The sequence below is a fragment of the Bufo gargarizans genome, chromosome 7 (genome assembly GCF_014858855.1).
Source record: "Bufo gargarizans isolate SCDJY-AF-19 chromosome 7, ASM1485885v1, whole genome shotgun sequence".
NCBI classification, from domain to species: domain Eukaryota; kingdom Metazoa; phylum Chordata; class Amphibia; order Anura; family Bufonidae; genus Bufo; species Bufo gargarizans.
The window spans coordinates 114,183,130-114,207,202 of NC_058086.1; the positions used below are offsets into that span (position 1 = coordinate 114,183,130).

General features: G+C 49.1%; 1 protein-coding gene across 1 annotated transcript in view; it reads left to right on the forward strand.

The window, feature by feature from the left end:
* Positions 1-18,591, forward strand: part of TPR (translocated promoter region, nuclear basket protein) — a 190,365-nt gene extending 171,774 nt beyond the window's left edge. Inside the window, 12 exon segments of the mRNA XM_044300517.1 lie at positions 7,376-7,564; positions 7,644-7,775; positions 9,226-9,316; positions 9,439-9,617; positions 10,247-10,315; positions 10,511-10,602; positions 11,066-11,172; positions 11,277-11,372; positions 17,162-17,318; positions 17,431-17,546; positions 17,850-17,948; positions 18,437-18,591. Of these exon segments, the coding sequence (XP_044156452.1) occupies positions 7,376-7,564; positions 7,644-7,775; positions 9,226-9,316; positions 9,439-9,617; positions 10,247-10,315; positions 10,511-10,602; positions 11,066-11,172; positions 11,277-11,372; positions 17,162-17,318; positions 17,431-17,546; positions 17,850-17,948; positions 18,437-18,483 (1,374 nt within the window). The 3' untranslated portion in view covers positions 18,484-18,591.
* The last annotated feature ends 5,482 nt before the right edge of the window (positions 18,592-24,073 follow it).

The following is a 24,073-nucleotide window of genomic DNA, read 5'->3' on the forward strand; positions in this document are numbered from 1 at the left end:
TGGGGGGCGCTCTCTTGCAGAAAACCCTTCACAAGGTTAAGGCGGTTCTCCGGCCCATTCCTTCTCCCGAAGGTGGTCTCTGACTTCCATATCGATGAAGAAATTGTCCTTCCTTCACTGTCCCTCTACTTCACACCCTATAGAAGGGAGTTACATTATTGGACATTGTCAGAGTTTCTGATTATTGGCAGCCTCCAGTCCCTTCCGGTGTACTAAAACCCTTTTCTCGCCCATTTTCCTTGGGGGACACAGACCTTGGGTATAGCTCAGCTCCCTAGGAGGCGTGACACTAAGTAAAACTGTTAAGCCCCTCCTCCATCAGCTATACCCTCAGCCTGGAGATAGAGGCTACCAGTTTTAGCTTAGTGTCCAAGGAGGCAAGACACTCCCTGCTACTGCAGGGCTGTTTTCTCCTTGTTGTAATTTTTTCTCTAATTTGTTATTTTATTTTTGTTTTTTCCTAGGGATACCAGAGACGCATTGGCCTCTCTGCTCTCCCGGGGTGAGCTGCGCCAGTGCCAACTATCTGCACTGCTGCCTCCCCCACAGAAGCAATAGGGGATCTGGGCAGCAATGGCTCCCCTACATCCCGCCAGCTAGGGGGTCGCCCGCACGCAAAGCCCCTCTCCCAGCTTCCTGCCACTGCGGTGCCAGTAGCTGAAGGGGCGACCCTGCTGGAAGGAACTGAGGGTGAAGACAGGTAAGATGGCTTTTCCAGCCCATACCCTGTCCCTATTTGCACTGGGTTTGGGGGGGCACCCGTGGTCGTCATTTGAGCGCTCTGTAGATCTCCCCATCTGCGGCTGCTTCCGCTCCCCAATGGCTGATTCCCCACGCTGTTTATTGGGCCCGGATTACTCTCCTGACATCCTTCTCCCTCCCCGCCGCCGCCGCTCCGTGCGTGATCGGGGGGCGGGGCTTAGGCCCGACATCGGCGGTTCGGGCTCGGCGGGGGACATTGTGACAGAGGAGGCTCGGTGAGGTCACCCACCTGCATATCGCCGCGCACTTGGGCCTGCGGGCCTTATTCTACGGACATAAACCTGAGAGTCACGGCAGCAGGGGGCGTGCTCTTTTTTCGCGCGCGCGCGCGTCATTGGGGGCGGAGTTACGTTCTCCTTCACAGGAGACATTCAAACGTGTAGGGGGCGGAGCTTCTTCCCGCGCCTCTGCTGAGGTTTTTTGCCGCGCTTCCTCACTCCGTTCTGGAAGCTGAGCCACGTGGGAGACTCCTGGTGCATAGATTGCGTTTCTGGGACGCACGCTCTCTGCTGTTGCTGCCTTTCTGCAGCTGTTGATCTGGACTTCACTCCTGACGTTCTTCTGACACTGGTAGGACAGTTAACCCTCTCCTAACCCTCCTGGTCATAGGCTGCTGCAACCCCTTGTGGTCTCTGTATCAGGGTACGACCACTCTTTCAACATGTCAGATCCCACGGGTGCCCCCAAACCCTGGTACCATGCCTGTACCGCCTGCAAGGAACTTTTTCCGCGTGGGCAATCTGAGCCGCATTGCCTTGCATGTCAGGCCCCGGTGCAGGGCCCGCTTTCTGCTGCGCCCCCCGGTGCCTCTGAACCCCCTGACTGGGCTAGGTCTCTGTCTCAGGCGGTGGAAAGCCTTACACACGTAGTGGGCCGTCTCGTGGATAGACCGCCTCTCCCGCAGGCTGCCACAATCCCTGTCGCACCCGCTGGGACTACCGTTTCTGCCGCCCCCACTGATTCCCTGCCTCCCAGCGAATCTTCCAGGGCCCGGCATATTCAGAAACGTTCAAGGGTTGAGCGCACATCTTCTCCAGATGCTTCGCTCTCTCCGCCATGCGTGCGAGCTCAGTCAAGTCTATCCTCTCAAAGGGATACGCCTTCTGAGGGAGAACTGGCGGATTCGGACGTGGACATGGACTCAGAGCTTCCGTCCAAATTGGCGTCCGCGGTGGGGCATCTTATCACTAGCATCCGTGATACCTTTCACATACACGATGACCCCCCCAGCTCTGAACAGGCCGGCGTGTCCTTTCTTCGCCCCAGACAGGCCTCCAAGGTCTTTCCCATCCACGCTGATTTTTCTTCTGTGGTGTCCAAGGCTTGGACCCGGCCTAACGTCCGCTTTGTTACACCCAAAAAGCTGGACATTTGTTATCCCTTTCCAGCGGATTCTGTGACCACGTGGACGTCCCCGCCTAAGGTTGATCCTCCCGTGGCTCGCCTGTCCAAAAGCACTACTATTCCTGTACAAGACGGATCTTCCCTCCAGTCTGCTGAGGACCGTCGTACGGAATCCCTCTCCAAGGCCATATTTACTGCCTCTGGTTCGGCCCTTAGACCGGTCTTTGCCTCCGCCTGGGCTGGTAAAGCGGTCTCTGAATGGGGTTTGCAACTGGAACGGGAGTTAGGGTCGGACGTCCCTCTACAGGACCTCCGTTCCTTAGCCCAACTAATTGTCCAGGCCGGAAAATTTGTCTGTGAGGCCTCTCTTGATGCGGGTGCCCTCATTGCCCGTTCCTCTGCCCTGGCAGTTTCTGTCAGGAGGGAACTCTGGCTGAAGGTTTGGGCGGCGGACGCCGCTTCCAAACGCTCTTTGGCTGGCCTACCATTCACGGGTTCCCGCTTGTTCGGAACCCGTCTGGACGAACTTATATCTGAGGCCACAGGTGGGAAGAGTACTCACCTCCCCCAGTCCAGGCCGAGGGGCGCCCCCCGTGGTCGCGCTGGTTCGTCCCGTTTTCGGTCCTTTCGCAAGCCCACCGGGTCTAGACCCGCGGCCGGTTCTTCTTCCTCTGGCCCAGCCCAGGATAGACGCAAGAAGCCGTTTTTTCGGACGCAATCTACCTGGCGCAAGCCCCAGCCCACACGGGCTCCCACAGGCCAGCAGCCCTCTGCCTGAAGGTGCGCCCCCACCCACCCGGGTGGGGGGCCGCCTTCTACTGTTCAGGAACGTATGGCGGGCCCACATCTCAGACGCATGGGCGCTCGAGATTGTATCTTGCGGATACAAGATCGAATTTGCGTCCATTCCGCCAGACCGTTTCTTCCGGTCCCGTCCTCCGCGGGATCCCGTACGAGCGGCCGCCTTCTTCACGGCCATTCGCTCTCTAATGGACAAGGGTGTCGTCGCCCCCGTGCCTCCGTCGGAAAGGTTCAGGGGGTTCTACTCGAACCTCTTTGTGGTTCCCAAGAAGGAAGGCTCAGTGCGACCGATCTTGGACCTAAAGCGCCTGAACCGTTTTCTCCGACTGCAGAGATTCCGGATGGAGTCTCTCAGGTCCGCAGTGGCCTCCCTGGAAAGAGGGGATTTCATGGCCTCAATCGACGTTCAGGATGCATATCTCCACGTTCCGGTTGCTCCATGTCATCACCGCTTCCTGCGCTTCGCGGTAGGGGACGATCACTTCCAATTCGTCGCCCTTCCCTTTGGTCTGGCGACGGCTCCTCGAGTATTCACCAAGGTCCTGGCCCCTGTCTTGGCCCTTCTGCGTTCAAGAAGTGTTTTTCTTCTCCCTTACTTGGACGACATCTTGGTCAAGGCACCCTCCTTCTCTCAGGCATCCGGCAGTGTGGGACTCACTCTGGAGACCCTGACGCGGTTCGGTTGGATCATCAACCACCCCAAGTCTTCTCTTACCCCCTCCAGACGGCTGATCTTCCTGGGGATGCTCCTGGATACGGAGTTGGCGGAGGTCCGCCTCCCGTCGGACAAGCGTCTGGCCCTTTGCGGGTCTGTTCGCAGTCTCCTCCGTCATCACCGCCCTTCCCTCAGATCCAGCATGCGGTTGTTGGGGAAGATGGTTGCCTGTTTCGAAGCGGTGCCGTTCGCACAATTCCGATCCCGCACCTTTCAGAGGGCAATTCTGTCGGCCTGGGACAAATCACCGAGGAGTCTGGACAGGACCTTTCTTCTGCCTCCCCTGGCTCGGGCTTCCCTCAGCTGGTGGTTGCATATCCCTCTACGGGGGAGGTCCTTCCTCCCACTGAACTGGCTGGTGGTTACCACCGATGCCAGCTTACGGGGGTGGGGGGGGGTTTTCCCTCCCCGGTCCGTCCAGGGCGTCTGGTCTCTATCGGAGTCCAGACTTCCAATCAATATTCTGGAACTGAGGGCGATTCTTCTGTCCCTCAGACACTGGACCCATCTACTGCGGGGCCACCCTGTTCGGATCCAATCGGACAATGCCACGGCTGTGGCATACATAAACCATCAGGGAGGCACTCGCAGCGCTGCAGCGATGCAAGAGGTGACCCTCATTCTCCTCTGGGCGGAGGCGCATGTGCCGGCCTTATCCGCGATTTACATCCCGGGGGTGGACAACTGGGCGGCGGATTTCCTGAGCCGGTCCACCATCGACCCGGGAGAATGGTCCCTGCACCCAGAGGTGTTCGAAGCCCTTTGTCTTCGCTGGGGTCGCCCCGACGTGGACCTCATGGCTTCCAAATTCAACCACAAGGTCCCCCGATACCTGGCCAGGGCGCGGGACCCGAAGGCGTACGGCGCCGACGCGCTCGTCCTTCCGTGGCGCGACTTCTCCCTTCTGTACGTCTTTCCTCCTTTCCCCCTCCTGCCACGGGTTCTTCGGAGGATCGCGGCAGAGGGCGTTCCCGCGATTCTGATCGCCCCGGATTGGCCCCGCCGGTCTTGGTACGCCGACCTAATGTTGCTGTTGGCAGACGCACCGTGGCCACTGCCCTCCAGGGAAGACCTTCTCTCTCAGGGACCGATCTTCCACGAGCATTTAGGCTCGCTACGTTTGACGGCGTGGCTATTGAGACCGCCGTCTTAACGCGACGGGGTTTCTCCGCGGACGTAGTCCGCACCATGATCCGTGCTCGTAAGCCCGTGTCCTCTAGGATCTACTATCGGGTTTGGAGGTCCTATCTGGGGTTCTGTGAGTCCCGGAGCATCCCACCTCTCCGGTTTTCTCTTCCCACGATCCTGTCCTTCCTCCAGTCGGGTCTGGACCTGGGGCTGAGCCTCAGTTCTCTGAAGGGACAGATTTCGGCGCTGTCTATTCTTCTCCAGCGTCCCCTGGCCCCTCTGGGGCCAATTAAGACCTTCTTACAAGGGGTGGCTCACTCTGTTCCGCCGTACCGCCCTCCAGTTCCATCCTGGGACCTGAATGTGGTGCTCTCGGCGCTCCAATCAGCCCCCTTCGAGCCTTTACGGGAGGTCTCCCTTCGCCTTCTGTCCTGCAAGGTCATTTTTCTTGTGGCCATCACATCTCTCCGACGGGTGTCGGAGTTAGCGGCTCTTTCTTGCTCCGAACCTTTCCTGATCTTCCACCAGGATAAGGTTGTGCTTCGGCCTGTCCCGTCCTTCCTGCCAAAGGTGGTCTCCGCCTTTCACATCAATGAGGACATCGTCCTTCCGTCGCTCTGTCCCTCTCCTTCCCACCCCAGAGAACGGGAACTGCACCGTCTGGATGTGGTCAGGGCGTTGAAGATTTATCTGGAGGTCACCGGATCCTTTCGGCGCACGGACTCCCTGTTTGTGGTTCCGGAGGGTTCGCGCAAGGGTTTGGCGGTCTCCAAGGTGGCTATTGCCCGTTTCATTAAACTGGCGGTGTCTGAGGCTTATCGAGCCAAGGGTAGAGCTCCGCCTTTCAGCGTCACTGCTCATTCCACCAGAGCAGTCGGAGCTTCCTGGGCGCAGAGGCATCGGGCCTCGGCTGAACAGTTGTGCAAAGCAGCCACTTGGTCCTCTCTGCACACTTTCACAAGGTTCTATAGAGTGCATACGCATGCATCAGCGGATGCTGCTTTGGGCCGCCTGGTTTTGCAGGCAGCGGTTTCCTGATGCTCCGGTGGTGGTCCGCCTTGGGTTTGTGGTCCCTCCCTTCTTGGACTGCTCTTGAACGTCCCAAGGTCTGTGTCCCCCAAGGAAAATGGGCGAGAAAAGGAGATTTTTGTATAACTTACCAGTTAAATCTCTTTCTCGCTCTTCCTTGGGGGACACAGCACCCACCCTTCTGTGTTTTGTTACAGGGTTATGGTCTGGCGCCCCGTTGGGTTGCTGGCTGGTTGTTTCCGTTATTGGTTGTTATCCTTTCACTACTTGGACACGCAACTGGTAGCCTCTATCTCCAGGCTGAGGGTATAGCTGATGGAGGAGGGGCTTAACAGTTTTACTTAGTGTCACGCCTCCTAGGGAGCTGAGCTATACCCAAGGTCTGTGTCCCCCAAGGAAGAGCGAGAAAGAGATTTAACTGGTAAGTTATACAAAAATCTCCTTTTTGTCTTCGGAGTGTCCCCGTTAGGAATTTGCTGCCTCCAAGGTGGCGAATGAACGTTGGATTCAGTCTGCAAGTGCTGAGGGATACCGTACCCGGAGCTGGGTTCTGCCCTTAGGTGTCACAGCTCACTCCGCCAGAGCGGTGGGTGCTTTCTTAGGCTGCACAGTTGTGTAAGGCGGCTACTGGTCCTCCTTACACACATTCACAAAAAATTACCAGGTGTATACTTATGCATCGACAGTTGCTGCCTTGGGCTGTGTGGTCTTGCAGGCAACAGTTCTTAGATGTCTGCAGGAATGCTTGCTTCCATGGGTCTGTGTTTTTCCCCTCCCTGTGGACTGCTTTTGGAACGTCCCCACGGTTCCTGTCTCGCCCAATGAATATGGGTGAGAAAAGGAGATTTTTGTATAACTTACCAGTAAAATCTCTCTCGCCCTTCATTGGAGGACACTGCACCCACCCAGTATTGTTGTTTGACCACAGTTGTGGCTGTTGCTGGTTAGAACCCCCGTTGGGTCCTTTTGACATGGTTGGTGTTCCATGTGTTTTTCTTGGTTGGCTTGCTTCTCCTACTGCTTGTACACAAACGAAAGCTCTCTCTCCGGGGGGGGGGGGGGAGCTTTTAAACGAAAGCTTTTACTAGTGTCAACGCCCCTCCTTGAGGACATGGCTATACCCACGGTTCCTGTGTCTCCCAATGAAGAGCGAGAGAGGGATTTCACTGGTAAGTTATACAAAAATCTTTTTTTCCCATTTCTTTTATTATGGGATTAAACTTATGCAGACTGTTATGCATGGATGATGCAGGGTCGGAAATGACACATTAATATTTTGTTCTTTGAATCCCTGTGTTATGTACCATCTTCTTAGGCCATGCTCCAGGCTTTCTACAGGGCATACAGTATTATGTTTTATGGAAATATTACTTAATTGGGCTACTTACAATGACTCTGTACAGTGCCCACTTTTTGTTTTTTGAACTATAGCAGCATGGATATCTTTGCTAGATTTTGTTTTCAAAACCAAGTGACTGCAGTTTAGGTGTGTGTGTGTGTGTGTGTATATATGTGTGTGTGTGTGTGTGTGTGTGTGTGTGTGTGTGTATATATGTATGTAATATTATTATTATTTTGTTTTCTCCCTTCTGGTAGTCTGCTAGTTTGGAATACCCACAGATTCACGACAGTGAAGAGTCCTTACCACCCATCATGGATAACACAACACAGGCTTCTGATACAAGCCAAACTGTGCAGTCCTCTCAGGACTCAACGAAGCCTGATGATATAATTGTTATAGAAAGTGATGAGGAGGAGGAGGAGGATAATGAAGGGGATCAGGAGGTAATCTTAATTTTCTACATCCTAGAAGTCAAGTTTGAAGTGTTTCTAAGTTTTGTATAATTTTAAATTATTTTCCCAGGACATGCAGGGTTATGAAGAGGATGAGGAGGATGAAGATGATGATGGTGGTATGGGTGAAGAAGGCGATGAGAGTAATGGTGAAGATGGTAGTGGTGATGGCAATGACGCCTATGAAGGAGAAGATGCTGCAGTATGTATTAGTCATTTTAAATGTGTTCAGTAAAGATGCTGAAGAATTTTGGATTGAATATCTTTTTTTGACCCTCATTTATTGGTTCATCCGAATGCCAATGAAGTTGTTTTGTAAAACTTAAATCAGTTGTCTGAGAATGAATACACTTTTCAGTGATACCTACAACTTGTCTCTACTATTGAAATATTCATATTTGCCTGCACCTCACCACTCCAATTCTGCACGCTGGCTCCCATTTGTTTATCTTCCAGCTGGGCATGGCCACCTGCTCTGCTGCAGCAAACCACCACACTGGCTTCATTGTGGTTGGCTGCAGCGGAGCAGAGATCCTTAAAAAGTTTTATTCCTGGATAACCCCTTAAAATTTGATGTGGTACCGTTAACATTATTAATCTGTTTAGATGTATTTCCAGTGGTAGGGAAATTCAAAGATGCAAAGTTGATTTTGTAATGTGGCACGTCTCATTATATCACACTGGCAATATGGCTGCACATAAATAACCATTTCAGCTTGTCATTTTACTGCATTTCAGTTTATCCCTGTGCAGTTTTGTTGGCAGTCATTGCTCTTCACAATAATATTGTAGCTCTTTTACAGGAAATCTGTCGCCAGTTTTATGGTGTCCTAACTATGCGTAACATAGTGGCAGATCCTTAGCCAAATGCTGGGTCACTTTCTGTAACTCACCCAGCTGTTTTCCTGAAATCCTGTATTGATCTAGCACAAGACGGAGCTTCTGGCTCTCCCCGTCCATGTGATGCTACAGTGGGCAAGGAGAGACGTGCGATCGTGAATATCTGGATTCCTCAGAAGGCTCTGGAGCTGTTAGGCTAAATGCACACTATCAGGATTGCGTGTGGAAAATCCGCACCGTAGGTCATGTACATCAGATGTTAGGTCTTTAAACATGGCGCCCTGTTCTGTAGCAGAGCGAGTGCCATAGCCACTGGTTACCTGGCGTTTTATACAGCAGGCACCCGCAGCTAATGTCCGTGATTGACGGTAATGCCAACTGCAGACCTCTATGCTGTAGTTAAATGTGACCAACATCTGAGAGGGCTTTCGTTTATTCAGACGAGAGCAGCAAGACTGCACTGAATTAAATATAAAAGTCAAGCAAAGTGTGGGTTTTATTTTTGTCCCTGGCAACATGCTATATAGATGTATAGTATTTTGGAGCACGTTCTCTGTCCACAGAGCTCCAATTGGAGAAACGCCTGCTCCAACTAGATCAGCCACACTTAATTTTTTATGGAATTCTCACCACCAAAGACATTTTAGGTCAGGAAAGATTTGTTTTTACCAGTTTTTAACCACCCTGCACCATCTTCTTTAATTTTAGGCTTAAATTTTTATTTTTATTTTTTTTTATGTTTAATTTTGCTCCATCCTAATCTACAGTTTGATTAAAGAAACATTTTAAGTTGTGTTTTTGATTATCCTTAGGGTGCAGAAGGCACTGATCCTGGTACAGAGACAGAGGAGAGTATGGGTACTGGAGATATTGGCCAAAGACCTGCAGACTCTCAAAATAGTGGTAATGCATATTTTATATAATTGTATAATATTTTTGTACTATATTTTGACAATATCTGTGACAGATTATAGATGCGTTGATCATTTAGCATCTTTTGTAGTGGATTTAATCTTTGTATTCAGGTGAAGCTTCTACAGGGACTGCTGAATCTTCACTTTCACAAGAAGCTAGGGAGCAACCATCCTCAGCTTCTGACCGTCCAGGGCCTCGTCCTCCTCAGTCACCTCGTAGACCACCACATTCTCTGCCTCCCCGTTTAACAATCCATGCACCTCCTCAAGAGCTTGGGCCACCAGCTCAGGTACCATAAACGTTTTGCAATACTAAGACTTGAAGTATGTTTTGCTGTTAACAGCAATATAATCTTGTTTTACATGCAGATTTTGTTGCAAATATGCAGTTTTTTGTTACAAATGATACTTTATATTTTATTTTTTATTTTTTCTCATGTACGTTAAACGTTTGACAAAAACGTGATGTGAACTTAAGCTAACTGACAGGAACAGAGCTGAACACTCTGCTGACTATGATGGGATCATTTCAGTTTCTGTTTGGCATCCTGTCTTTATACCGGACAAAAAAAAAGTCCTACATTTGAGGATTTTTTTTATTCGGTATATTTCGCAGAATCGGTGACACAGGCTCCGAACAGAGCCTCCAATGAAGATGTGAACAAATATAGGGCTTGTGTAAAATTACTGCAACTTTCGTACTCCTTGGCTAAATATACTCCTCAAAAATGGTAAGGAGTATTTTTACTCTTACAGAAAAACTATTTACAAAAAAATGCTACATAAGTCAGGTGCTTTTGTACAGGTGTTTTTTTTTTTTTTTTGCAGTTTGGTTGAGCAGAAAAGGTTTTTGCAATGCATTGATATACTGCATTTGTCATTGAAGAATAATATATTTTTTACCGTTTACTGTATTTAGCGAATTCAGATGGCTCGAAGACAGTCAGTAGGCCGTGGTCTTCAACTTACTCCTGGCTTAGGTGGCATGGTAAGCATATTGGTTTACACTCGGTGGAATCTGTTTTGATGGTTCCTTTATAGATTGGTTGATTTTATTTTGCATTGCTAATGTACTGTACAAATATTTGGCCACTTAAGTGTATTGGGTGGAAATCGTCTGTGAAGAAACAAGTCGTAGTTGTAGTTTAAACTAATTTTTCTTTGCACTGAATCTCCCTAACAGCAACACTTTTTTGATGATGAAGATCGTACGGTGCCGAGCACGCCTACACTTGTTGTACCTCATCGTACAGATGGTTTTGCAGAGGCCATTCAGTAAGTTGTTACACAAGTTGTTACAACATATAGCAGGGTTCGACATCTGACATCAATCCAGCTGTTGCACAATATTTAATATGGTCCTTTCTCTTGTATGAGAGGTCTGAGAGCTGAGAAAGTGTGCATGCTGAGGATTGTATTTTAACAGCTCGAGTGAGATAGTTGACTCCCTGATATGGTATTTTAATAACATGCAATATAATTATTTTAAACTTCCTGCAACATGTTGCTCTTGTCAGCAGATAAATTAAGGCTTTAAATAGGTTTCTTGTATATGATAGCCGTGTTTGAAGAATATATTCCATAGTTCGCAGTTAGTGTTTGGAAATGGAGCAGACAACTATATGCATCTGATTAGAACTTGTACGGTTTTAAATGCTGTTGATATTCTAAGTTTATTATTTACTAAATATTTTTTACACATTTGTTAGTTTAATTGCTAATGTATATGTATCTTCAGCTCTCCCCAGGTAGCTGGAGTTCCTCGATTCCGGTTTGGACCACCAGAAGATATGCCACAAGCCAGTTCTAGCCATTCCGACCTTGGTCAGCTTGCATCTCAGGGAGGTGAGAGAAAGTTCAGTATTTACTCTCTAGAGTCAGACTAGGGTAACTGTATAATTGTTTACTTCACTTACTTTGAGCACCCACTCACTGTTCTAATTTTGAAGGCTTAGGAATGTATGAAACACCACTGTTTCTTGCTCATGAGGAGGAGTCTGGTGGTCGCAGTGTCCCAACCACACCACTTCAAGTTGCAGCACCAGGTAGGGCCACACATGAAACCAAATTACAGAACAGGTCTATACTGCAGTAGAGAATTAGAGTTAAGTTATTCTTGTTTTTTATTGAATGTTTCTTGTGAATGTCATTGGGTGACACAGCACCATGGATATATGCCTAGCTGTCACTAGGAGGCTGACACTAGAAAGGAAAAGTTGGCTCCACTCAGATGAGTTATGCCCTCTGCACAGACACTAAACTAACCAGTTTTAGTCTAGTGTCCGTAGGAGTCAGACATGACAGCAATCCCACGTAAGTGCAAATTTGACGAAGAGGCGCCTGAAGATGTTGTACGGTAAGTACTCTCCCCTGTATCCCTGCCTTATGGGGGTCTCCATAGGCATGAATCTCTGGGGAGGCAGATATACGGCAAGCTGGGTAGATAATCTATCCCTACCTGACCCTAAGGTAGTCTGTGCCCAGGGATGCCCCCTGTCCCCATGCCTAGGCCCTAAACCAGAACCTATTAAAACCCTACATATGTGAAAATACCCAGCAAGTCTATATAAACTTCTGAAGGTACTAAAATGACTGGAATTATGGGGTCGCACAGACTACCTTAGGGTCTAGTAGGGATAGATTTATTATCTACCCAGCTTGCCGTATATCTGCCTCCCCAGAGATTCATGCCTATACCTACACCATCCCTGCTAATCTATCTACTATATTGTTATTGTTAGGTGAGTGTAATTTTCTGTATCAATAGGTATGTCCTATTACCCATAATTTAGTAATAAAGGTATTTTAGAAGCACTTGTATTCCTCTTTTTCACTTATGCTAATTGAATTACTGCATGTCTAATATCTGGACATTTACTACTGTATTCTAATTTACTCCTGGGTTTAGTTCCCTTCTTTTGGCCAGGTGGTGGGATTCACTTTATTCCGGGGGCCTTGGGGGTTTCCCCTTTCCCCCATGTTTTTCCAGGGGGGAGAAATTTTCTTCACACTTGTGGGTGGCCTTTTTCTTCCCTCCCTTGGCTCCCTTCTCCTCCCTGGCCACCCATACCTCTCCCCGGCCTTCCCTTCTACTTTAGTCCCCAGTTCTGCCAGGACTAGACTGCATTTTCTGTGGCCTGTCCTCAGGTCCCAGCAGGTGCACCTTTTTTGCCCTGTTTTTTTCCCCCAAACCAGTTTTTTTCTTTGCCGGATGGCCCCTGGTTTCCTGCTCTTCCTACCCGCCGACGCGAGGCCCTGGATTTTTCCTCGCCTAGGCCGCATCCTCGCCTGTCTTGGCCCTTCCCTGCTCCTCTCTGCTCTTGGGAAGGTTCTCCCCTCTTATCCCAGTCAAGCGTGGGCTTTTGCCCTGTGGGTGGAGTTTGCACTTCGCTTCTGGGCCTCCAGTTGTAGATCTGTCCTGCAGCCTCCCAGCACTGTTTCTGCGGCTGCTGCGGCACCTCTCCGGGCACATAGCACCTGGGGTCCGGTAGGACAGCTTTTGGCTGGCTGCTTTTCTGATTTTTTCAGGCTCCCACTCAGCCCTCATGTCCTCTTCCAGAGAAGACTCCCATTCCCAGCCCCCACCTCGGGGTCTCCATGTATTTTATGTGTGCCCGTTGCAATTAAAAGTTGCCATGCAGTCAGCCTGACCCTGTTTGTGCGCAGTGCCTTGTCACCAGGCCCCCTCAGGACGCCCTGACCACCCCTTCTGTGTCGATCCCTCCTGAATGGGCTTCTTCCCTGTCCCAAGCCATAGGGAACCTTGCTCAACTCTCCCAATCCATTGTGGAGTCACTGGACAGCTTGCCTGCCCAACCTCTGCCCCTCCCAGGGACTCCTGCGGATGGGGCACGCTCACATTCAGACACCAGGTCCCGCAAACTACCTCAGGTTGTCATAACTATGTCCCACTCCTCCTCGGGTTACTCCCAAGACAGGTCTGAGACTGACGACGAATCCTCCCCTGCTGCAGTTTCCGCCACCTCGGGGGACACCTCTGACTCAGATTCCGGATCGAAGCAGAGCACAGCCCTGTCTGCGGCCAAGTAGGATCTCATCAGGGCAGTTAAGGACACTTTCCACTTGCAAGAAGAACACTACCCCTTGGCTCAGGAATCTGTATCATTCCGCCGTTCTAGGCGCCCCACTTTGGTTTTCCCTAACTGTGCGGATCTCGATGCACTCCTGGCCAAGTAGTGGCATCACCCAGATAGGAGTCTTTAGCCTGCCAAGAGTTCGGACGTCCTCTTTCCCTTTTCTGAGAAGTCTATTACTATGTGGTCTGTCCCTCCTCAGGTAGATCCACTGGTGGCCCGTCTTGCTAAGGCCACCACCCTTCCTTTGGCCGACTCTGCTTCCTTGTCTAATCCGTCGGACAAGAAGATGGACTCCTTGTCCAAGTCTTCATTCGTGGCAGCAGGTTCTGCTATCCGTCCCGCCTTTGCTGCGTCATGGATGGGCTCCATCTCCTTGCATCCATCTTCTCCAGGCATCCCGGTATCTTTGATGTCTTCCTGGAATTGGCCCACTGCAATAGCAGGGTGGCCCCTGACTCTGTGGCGTTGCGCCTTATTTCTGAGGCCACGGGTTGGAAAGTTCTCTCCAACACCAGAACCGCCGCCATTGTCCTGTGTTTGCATTGTGATCAGTGTTTTAGCTCCTTTCAAGATTCCTCCTCCCATAAGGACAAAGACTATTCGTCCTTCCTTCAAGGCTAAGCCCTCCTGGCTGGCCCACCCTAAGCCTTCCAAACCCCAGTCTGCAAAGCCATAAATCTGCATGACTGTTTTCCCCCGCTTGAGTCACCCCTTCGAGTGGGGGGTCATTTGCTCTCCTTTCAGGATCACTGGAGTGCAAGCGAGGACTATTCCTGGGTTCTGGAGGTAGTTTCCGGATACAAAATATAATTTTCCACCCTTCCCACAGGTTGGTTCTTCCAATAGGCGCCACCCAGGTCCCCCTCTCGGGCGATTTTTATTTTTTTCCTTTCTTCCCCCGGAGTGATTGTTCCTGTCCCGACCTTGGAACGTTTTCAGGGGTTTTACTCGAACCCATTCACTGTTCCCAAGAAGGACGTTTCTCTTCACCCCATTTTGGATCTGAAGGCGCTCAATCATTTCGTTCGTGTACCTCACTTTCACATGGAGTCCCTCAGGTCAGTGATTGCTTCCCTGCAGATCAATATTCTGGAGCTCAGGGCAATTTACCTAGCACTCTCCTGTTGGATTCGCCTCCTCTGCGATCATCCTGTCCAGATTCAGACAGACAACGCCACTGCGGTAGCTTATTTGAACCACCAGTGGGGCACCAGAAGCGTGACTGTCCTGAAAGAAGCCTCTCGTATCCTGCGGTAGGCAGAGGTCCACATCCCTGAAGTCAACAATTGGGCAGCTGACTTCCTCAGTCGCCAACGTCTCAACCCGGGCGCGTGTTCTCTCCATTCGCAAGTGTTTAAACACCTGTCAACGTTGGGGAATACCAGACTTGGATCTTTTCACCTCCCATCTGAATCGCAAACTTCCGCTTTACATCGTCAGGTCTCGGGATCCTCAGGCTCTGGTGGTAGATGCCTTGGTGCTTCTGTGGTCCCAATTCAGTCTTGTGTATCTTTTCCCTCCCCTTCCGCTTCTTTCTCAGGTACTAAAACGCCTCAAAATGAATCGGGTGGCTCCAGATTGGCCTCGCAGGGCGTGGTACGTAGAGCTAGTCTTCCTGCTCGCCGACGCTTCATGGCGGCTACCACTGCGTCCCAACCTCCTTTTGCAAGGTCCGCTGTTCCACCAGAGTTTTCCTCAGCTTCATTTAACAGCGTGGCTGTTTGAAGCAGCTGTCCTGAGGTTCAGTGGCCTCTGTTAGTCATCCAAACCATGCTTCATGCACGTAAACCCCAGTCGGCCAGGATTTACCATTGTACCTGGAAGGCTTATTTTGCCTTGTCTGAATCTGGCGAGGTTCACACTTTACTTTTTTCCGTCCCTAGGATTCTTGCCTTGTCTGTCCTTTTCCAAAGGCCATTGGCTTCTCGATCCTAAATGAGAACCTTCCTTCAGGGGGTGGCTCATTGCAATATCTATGAAATGACATCAGCAGAGGCCAAGAAATGGATGGTAAAACCTGGAGAAGGAGTGAACTGCGGCCCAGGTGGCAGCCTTGCAGGCCTAGGAGGCAGAGACCAGATGCCGGACCGCCCAGGATGCCTCGACCGTCCTAGTGGAGTGAGCAGTCAACCGGAAAGGAGGATCATGAACCTTCGCCACATAGGCACCTTTGACAGCCGACTGAATCCAACAGGAGATGGTGGCTTGGAAACCCTTGCGTGAGCCCTCAGGGACGACAGAAGGACTCAGTTAACTAGAGATACAGCCAGAGCGCCCAAACCACATCCAGACGGTGGAGAGACCGCTCTTTGGGATGAGAGGGTTTGGGACAGAATGAAGGCAGTACAATCTCCTCATTAATGTGGAAGGAGGAAACCACCTTGGGAAGAAAGGAGAGAACTGGGCGCAGGGCAACCTTGTCCTGGTGAAAAACTAAAAAGGGAGACCGGCAAGAGAGCGCCGTCAGCTCAGAGACTCTGCAAATTGAGGTAATTGCGACTAGGAAGGCAACTTTAAAAGAGATTTAGGAAAGATCTCTTTCAAGGGCTCGAAGGGAGAGGACTGAAGGGCATCTAAGACCAGATTCAAATCCCATGGTTCCACTGGAGAACAGAAGGGAGAGATGCATCTCCAAGGTTGCCCTGTGCCCAGTTCTCTCCTTTCTTCCCAAGGTGGTTTCCTCCTTCCACATTAATGAGGAGATTGTACTGCCTTCATTCTGTCCCAAACCCTCTCATCCCAAAGAGCGGTCTCTCCACCGTCTGGATGTGGTTTGGGCGCTCTGGCTGTATCTCTAGTTAACTGAGTCCTTCTGTCGTCTGACTGTCAAAGGTGCCTATGTGGCGAAGGTTCATGATCCTCCTTTCCGGTTGACTGCTCACTCCACTAGGACGGTCGAGGCATCCTGGGCGGTCCGGCATCTGGTCTCTGCCTCCTAGGCCTGCAAGGCTGCCACCTGGGCCGCAGTTCACTCCTTCTCCAGGTTTTACCATCCATTTCTTGGCCTCTGCTGATGTCAGTTTGAGTCGCAAGGTTCTGCAAGCATGGCTCTTTCTTTCCATCCTTGAGGACTGCTTTGTGACATCCTATGGTGCCCTGTCCCCCAATGCCATTCATCAGAGAACTGGATTTTTGCACTTACAGTAAAATCTTTTCTCGTTGGATGCATTGGGGACACACATCCCACCCTTTGTTTTATTTTCTTCGTTCAGGGTTATCAGGTTTTCCGGGACGCTTCAATATTGGTCTTCTTTCTGGTTTAGGACATTTTGGCTTCACTTTTTGCTCTGGTTTTCGGTGCGCCTACTGCTTTAGTACCAACTGGTTACTTTAGTGTTTGTGCAGAGGGTATTGCATTGGCGGACACAGATCCCACCCTTGTAGTTTTTTCTTCTTTCAGTTTACCGGGTTTCCCGGGACTCTTGGATATTGACCCTCTCCCTGGTTTAGGTCATGTTGGCTTCATTTTTCACTCTGGATTTCAGTGCTCCTACTGCTTTAGTACCAACTGGTTACTTTAGTGTTTGTGCAGAGGGTATAGTCCATCTGGGTGGAGCCAACACTTTTCCTTTGTAGTGTCAGCCTCCTAGTGGCAGCTGGGTATATACCCATGGTGCTGTGTCCCCCAATGCATCCAACGAGAAAAGGATTTTACGGTAAGTACAAAAATCCATTTTTTGTTTACATAGTTATTTGAGCACTTTTATTTAATCTGCCATATGGATTTTGCCTCCTAGTTTCTGTTTTTGCCGAGAACCCTACAGCTGACACTTCAGACCATGCATCTCAGTCTGTTCCTATGGTCACAACTTCCACTGGAAATGTTTCTACAGCTGTTGAGTCTGGCACAGCAGATGAAGGAGATGAAGTTTTTGTTGAGGCGGAATCTGAGGGGTAAACTGCTTTCAATATTTCTATTTGCTTTTTGTATAGCTTTTATGTTTACTTGAACAACAAAAAAAACTAATATCTATGAAAGATTCAAGAGCTTGCATTGCTTTTACAGAGTTGCTTCAGAATCTACATTAGAAATGGAAACACGGCAAGATCAAGATCCTGTTCAACCTTCTGAGACTGACCTTCCTTCCACAAGCCAAGATCCTCCTACGTCTTCTTCTGCAGGTATTACAAGACATTAGAGTTTCCGTCAAATTTTTTATAGTAACTTACAAAGCACCTGACAGACTGGAGGAGCTATTATGTGCCCTTAGCTCTAAATACAATAAATGTAACAATTTTGAGTTATTTCTCATAATGTGCATGACTTTACTAAAAGAGGTTACTCAAGCACAAATATGCAATCTCTAACCATTAATGGCCTTTTCTTCATGCATCACCTTCCCTAACCTGTTTTAATAATCTTCTTGGCATTGGATGTGAAAATGTTATTCCTGATTATTTTTTTCTTACATTTATTATATACAGACACTAGCACCAATCAATCAAAACCTCTCAGAAGAGTAAAACTTCATCCGCAGACTGGAAGACCTGCTGTACGGGGAAGGCAGTTTACCCGACAAAGAGGTTTGTTGACACACTTTGTAAAGTGAAACAGTTTAACCCTATAAAGGGTCAAATATTTAACATTTAGTAGTTTTAACATAAATAAACCTTAAAGTGGTTTTCTGGAAGTAAAATATTGATGACCTGCCTTTAGGATAGGTCATCAATAGTGTTGAGCGATGCGAGCTTCAGATGCTTTATCCGAATTTGCTTTGTTCAAAACTTCAAAATAATATACGGCGATTCATCTCCATACAGTATTAGAATTATGTTTGGACTCCAATGAGCCAAAGGTAATTAATCAGTCATGCTTGACTTCGTTGAATAAATTCGGTAGTTGATTTTTAAAGTGGAAAACCACTTTAAAACTTGAAACCGAACTCTGCTTTGCTTCTGACTAGTTAAAATCCACATGAATATTCGTGCATATTTTATGCTGCATTTTATGTCCTTTGTGGGCGTAGCATTAAAGTTTTTTTGTTTCCCCCCCCCCCCCCCCCTTTTTTCAGGAGTTCCTTTAGGAAGTAGAGGAGGAATTAACAGAAGCAACTTTTAAGAGCACTCTCTCCCCTTATTGTGAATACACAGCTTTCGTTCCCAATTTTAAGTGTTCGTAAAATTAAACCATTTTTGTAAAAGTGAAATTAAAGATTTAATAAACATTCAGAGTTGTGATGTTTCTATTTTAACATATAGTTGCACTCGCAAGGCCTTTTCACATTTGCCAGTTATAAAATATGCTATAGTACTTCTCTTAAAATCTGCGATAACATCCGACTGCATTATAGTAATGGTTAAAATTCACAACAGATGGGTCTTGGTGTAATAATGAAAACCTACAGCATGACTAGAATTAAACTGTAGCATGAATCTGTCACAGTGTAAATGCACTGCAATATGCCAGATGAGCTGAGGAGATTGAGATATATACATTTTTAGAAAAAAAAATATACCTTGTAGTTCATTAATTTAAAGGAGTTCTCCGAGTTCAGGACTGAACCTGGATATAAGCTCTTTAGGGTACTATCACACTTGCGCTGTTTCATTCCGGCAGGCAGTTCCGTTGCCTGAACTGCCTGCCTGATCAGGCAAACTGTATGCAAACGCATGTCATTTTTTCTGACTGATCAGACTGATCAGGCAGAAAAATGCATTGCAATACCGGATCCGTTTTTCCGGTGTCGTCAGGCAAAACGGATCCAGTATTTTTTTTTCCCTCATTTTCATAGGTCTGCGCATTCCGGTATTTTGAATGCCAGATCCGGCACTAATACATTCCTATGGAAAAAAATGCCGGATCCGGCATTCAGGCAAGTCTTCAGGTTTTTTTGCCGGAGATAAAACCGTAGCATGATACGGTTTTCTCTTTTGCCTGATCAGTTAAAATGACTGAACTGAAGACATTCTGATGCATCCTGAACGGATTACTCTCCATTCAGAATGCATGGGGATATGCCTGATCAGTTCTTTCTTCCGGTATAGAGCACCTGTGAACTCTATGCCAGGAAAGAAAAACGCTAATGTGAAAGTAGCCTTATTCTTTTACTATCTAGGACTGGATCATCAGAACGTTTCTTTGCTCCAGTGCTTACCCTTGCCTTAAGCTTTATTGCGCAGCACAAGGTCTGTTTACTGCCGGTGATGTACTCTGCTTCACATCACTATGCTAGGCGGAGAATTGTCACTGGCACAAAGGGGTGGTCTATAGTGCTGCCCTAGGCTGTTTTTGAGGTGTGTACTACGCAAAGTAGCATATTACCAACCTCCAAAACAGCCTCCAGTAGCATTATAGACCACCTATTTGTGCTTGCACCATTGGGCTCACTGCTGGTCAGAGTTCTTTGTGAACACTATTTCTTTTTGTCCCAACTTTGTATTTTTAAGTTTTCGGCAAATAATGAAGGATACAGAATTTTAAAAAAAGGGATCATTGTTTGGAAAAACTGCATTTTTGTACTTGCCGTAAAATCTTTCTCGGATACATTGGGGGACACAGCACCATGGGCATACACCCAGCTGACACTAAGGAAGTGTTGGCTCCACCCAGAGGGACTATACCCTCTGCACAGACTCTAAACTAACCAGTTTGTACTAAAGTAGTAGGAGCAACAAAATCCATAGTGAAAAATGAAGCCAACATGATCTAAACCAGGGAGAGGGTCAATATCAAAGAGTTCCGGGAAACCCGGTAAACTGAAAGAAGAAAAAACTACAAGGGTGGGATCTGTGTCCTCCAATGCATCCAATGAGAAAAGGATTTTACGGTAAGTACAAAAATCCAGTTTTCTCGTGAATGGCATTGGGGGACACAGCACCATAGGACGTCCCAATACAGTCCCCGATGGTGGGGTGAGACAGCCATGCAAAAAACAATGCACCGCAGCTTGCAGAACCTTGCGACCCAAACTGGCGTTGGCAGAGGCCAAAGAATGGATGTGGTAAAACCTGGAAAAGGTGTGAACTGCAGATCTGGGAAGCAGAGGTCTGATGCAGGACCGCCCAGGATGCCCCGACTGCCCTAGTGGAATGAGCGGTCAACCGGTTAGGGGATCATAAACTTTGCCACATAGGCTTCTTTGACAGCTGACTGAATCAAACGGGAGATGGTGTCTTGGAAAACCTTGCATGAGCCCTCGTGGATGACAAAGAGATGGTCAGAACGACGGAAGGACTCAGTTATCTGGAGATAAATCTAGAGCACTCAAACCACATCCCGACGGTGGAGATGAGGGGTTGGGACAGAATGAAGGCAGTACAATCTCCTCATTAATGAGGAAATCGTCTTGGGAAGAAAGGAGAGAACTGGGCGCAGGGCAACCTTGCCCTGGTGAAAAAAACAAAAAGGAGACCGGCAAGAGAGCGCCACCATCTTAGAGAGACTGCGAATGGAGGTAATTGTGACTGGAAAGGCAACTTTAATGTAAGAAAGGGAGATCTCCTTCAAGGGCTCAAAAGGAGAGGACTGAAGGGCATCTAAGACCAGATTCAAATCCCATGGTTCCACTGGAGAACGGAAGGGAGGAACTAGATGAGGTTTTCACTTAGGTCCCTCTCAAAGGTCAGGTCTTTTCCAAAGGCCCTTGGCTTCTCGTTCCTTTCTCAAGGCTGGCCTGTAGTAAGGCAAGAATCCTAGGGATGGAAAAATGAGGGTGAAACCTGCCAGATTCGCACCAAGCAAAATAAGTCTTCCAGGTATGATGGTAATTCCTGGCTGGCGGGTTTACGTGCCTGAAGCATGGTTTGGTTGACTGACTTGGAGAGGCAGCGGAACCTTAGAACCGTTGCTTCAACAGCCATGCCGTTAAATAAAGCGGAGGTAAACTTGGGTGCAACAGCGGACCTTGCAAAAGGAGGTCTGGATGCAGTGGTAGCCGCCATGGAGCATCAGTGAGCAGGAAGATGAGATCTGCGTACCACGCCCTGGTCTGGAGCAACTAAGATCTCCGGGACCTGATCCATTTTGAGGCATTTGAGTACCCGAGGAAGGGGAGGGAAGAGATACAGGAGCCTGAATTGGGATCCTCAGGCTCTTGTGGTAGACGCCTTGGTGCTCCCGTGGTCCCGAGACCTGGCGATGTAAAGCAAAAGTTTGTGATTCAGACGAGAGGTGAAAATATTCATGTGGGATTCCCAAACGCTGACAGAGGTTTTGAAGCACCTGCGGATGGAGAGACCACTCGCCCAGGTCAAGACGTTGGCGACTAAGTCAGCTGCCTAAGTGTTGAAACTGGGGATATGGACAGCGGGATCGTGTCCCTCTGCCCACCGCAGGATACAAGAGGCTTCCTCCCGGATCACCACGCTTCTAGTGCCCCCCTGGTGGTTCAAATAAGCTACCGCAATGGAGTTGTCAGTCTGAATCCCGACAGGATGACCACAGAGTAGGTGAGTCCAACAGGAGAGAGCTAGGTAAATGACCCTGAGCTCCAGGATATTGATCTGCAGGGAGCTCTCTGGTATGGACCCTGGGCTGTGAGAGACCTGAAGACTGTGCCCCCCAACCTGCCATTGGTGGAGATCACTTGCAAACTGGGGGAAGGAAGGATATGCTGAGGGAGACTGTTTTGGGGTTCAGCCACCAAAGTCCCGGTGGACCAGGCGATCTAGGCCTGATTGGAGACTTGTTCCACTGGGCAAGAATTGAGAGCTGAAGGGGCCAGGTGTTGAATTGGGCGTAATGAATTGCCTTGAAGGCCGCAGCAATTCGGCCCAGAACACGCATGCACACCCTAATGACCAGAGGAGACTGCTTGTGAAGGCGAGCCACCCCTGACTGGAGAGCCACTACCTTGTCCTGGGGAAGGAACACTTAGGGCATGCAAGTGTTGAAGACCATGCCCAGGAATTCCATCCTCTGCACGGGAACAAGTGAGGACTTGGAGCTGTTCACCAGCCATCCAAACTGGGATAGCACGGACAGGGTTATGTGGAGGCTGGAGAGGTTGTCCTCCTGGGCCGAAGCCTTCACCAGAGGATCGTCTAGATAGGGTATCAGCGCAACTCCCCTGGTAAAAAGGAAATGGTGTCTACGCCCCTGCCAAGGACTCCTCCACGGACAGGGCACACTGACGCTTAGACGGCTGCAATTTGGGCAGGCAAGCTGTCCAGTGACTCCACTATGGATTAGGAGAGTCGAGCAAGGTTCCCTGGGACAGGGAGGAGGTCCATTCAGGAGGGCCTATTGCCGAAGGGGAGTGGCATGGCATCCTGAGGGGGTCAGGCTGACCGCATGTTAACTACTTATTGCAACGGGTGCGCGTAAAATACGTGGCGACCCCAAAGGGGGCTGGAAATGGGAGTCTTCTCTAGAAGAGGTCATGAGGGCAAAGTGGGAGCTAGGAAAGGTGCTGCAGCAGCCATAGAAGAGCGCAAGGAGGCTTGCAGAAGAGATCCACAGGTTACTTGAGTGCTGGTAAGATGGAGAACCCAGGAGCTGAAGGGAAGTGAAAATTGTGCCCCCTAAGTAAAAGCCTGCGCTTAGGAGGGAAGCCAGGCCCCTCCCAAGGGGAGCGGGGAGGGGCCAAGAAAAAAGCTCAGAAAGAGGGGTGGGGGTAAAGATGCAGCCTATGCAGAGAAAAAGCATAGGAGCCTGAATTAATGAAGCGGCTGAAAATGTTGCTCCGTCCCCTCCGGGAGAGATAAAACAGGTGCGGGGCATCCTGAGGGAAAGCAACACACAGGGAGCGTAACAACGGGGCAAAAGGCGCACCCGGGGCAGGCCAGAAAACAATGCAGCCTAGTCTCTGCTGAAGCCGGGCACTAAAGTAGGAGAGGCTGGGGAGAGGAGTGGATGGCCAGGGAGGAGAAGGGAACCCAGAAGTAAGGGAAAAACATGAATAAAATGATTTAATAAACAAGGGGAAGTTGGAAAGGCCTCTCCAAAACCCCCAAATAGGAAATGAACACTCCTAACAGGAAGATTATCAGAGCCAATGCTTATCTACAATGGATCTATGGCTTGCTAAGCATAGAGGCACTGGACATCCCTGATTGGAACGTGGCACAAGATATTGCTCCGTGGCCATCCTTGCTTCAGATTGTCTCTTAGACCCCAGAAACCTACGAGAGAAGAATACCCCAAGGAAGATGATGCTGAGAAGATTGAACCAGCAAATCGATGGATCAGATTAGACCTAACTTCAATGCACAAAATCTATGTCTTTATTCTTTTTTAAGTTCCAAAAGGCATTTATCAAAAAAGGTTGATGGCCCTTGGCCGAGATGAAGGAAAGTTTCTCCCCCTTATAGTGATCCTCAGAGAATGCATTGTTGTTGAACCCTGATAATGTGTTATTTTGAAGTACTTCGTTTTTACTGTTATGACACTTTAGCTCTCTATAGGTCACCTTGGTGCCTGCTTATTTCTTCTCCCTACCCCCCTCTTTTCTTCCCTCCCTCATATCTCTGCACGACTACCCCTTCTCAAGGCAGCAGACATCAACGTCTCATTGGCAGTGATGCGCCCCCCCCCCCCCCGCCTAGCTCAGCGTCACATGGCGGCAGCATAGCACTTCATAAAAAGTTCTTTTTGAGGTGTGTTCAGAATGTATTGACCCATACGCTAGGTATCTATTTCTTAAGGGTGTTATTGGCTCCCAAACATACACCATTGGAAACATGTATGACCCCAATGTACGCCAAGCTGA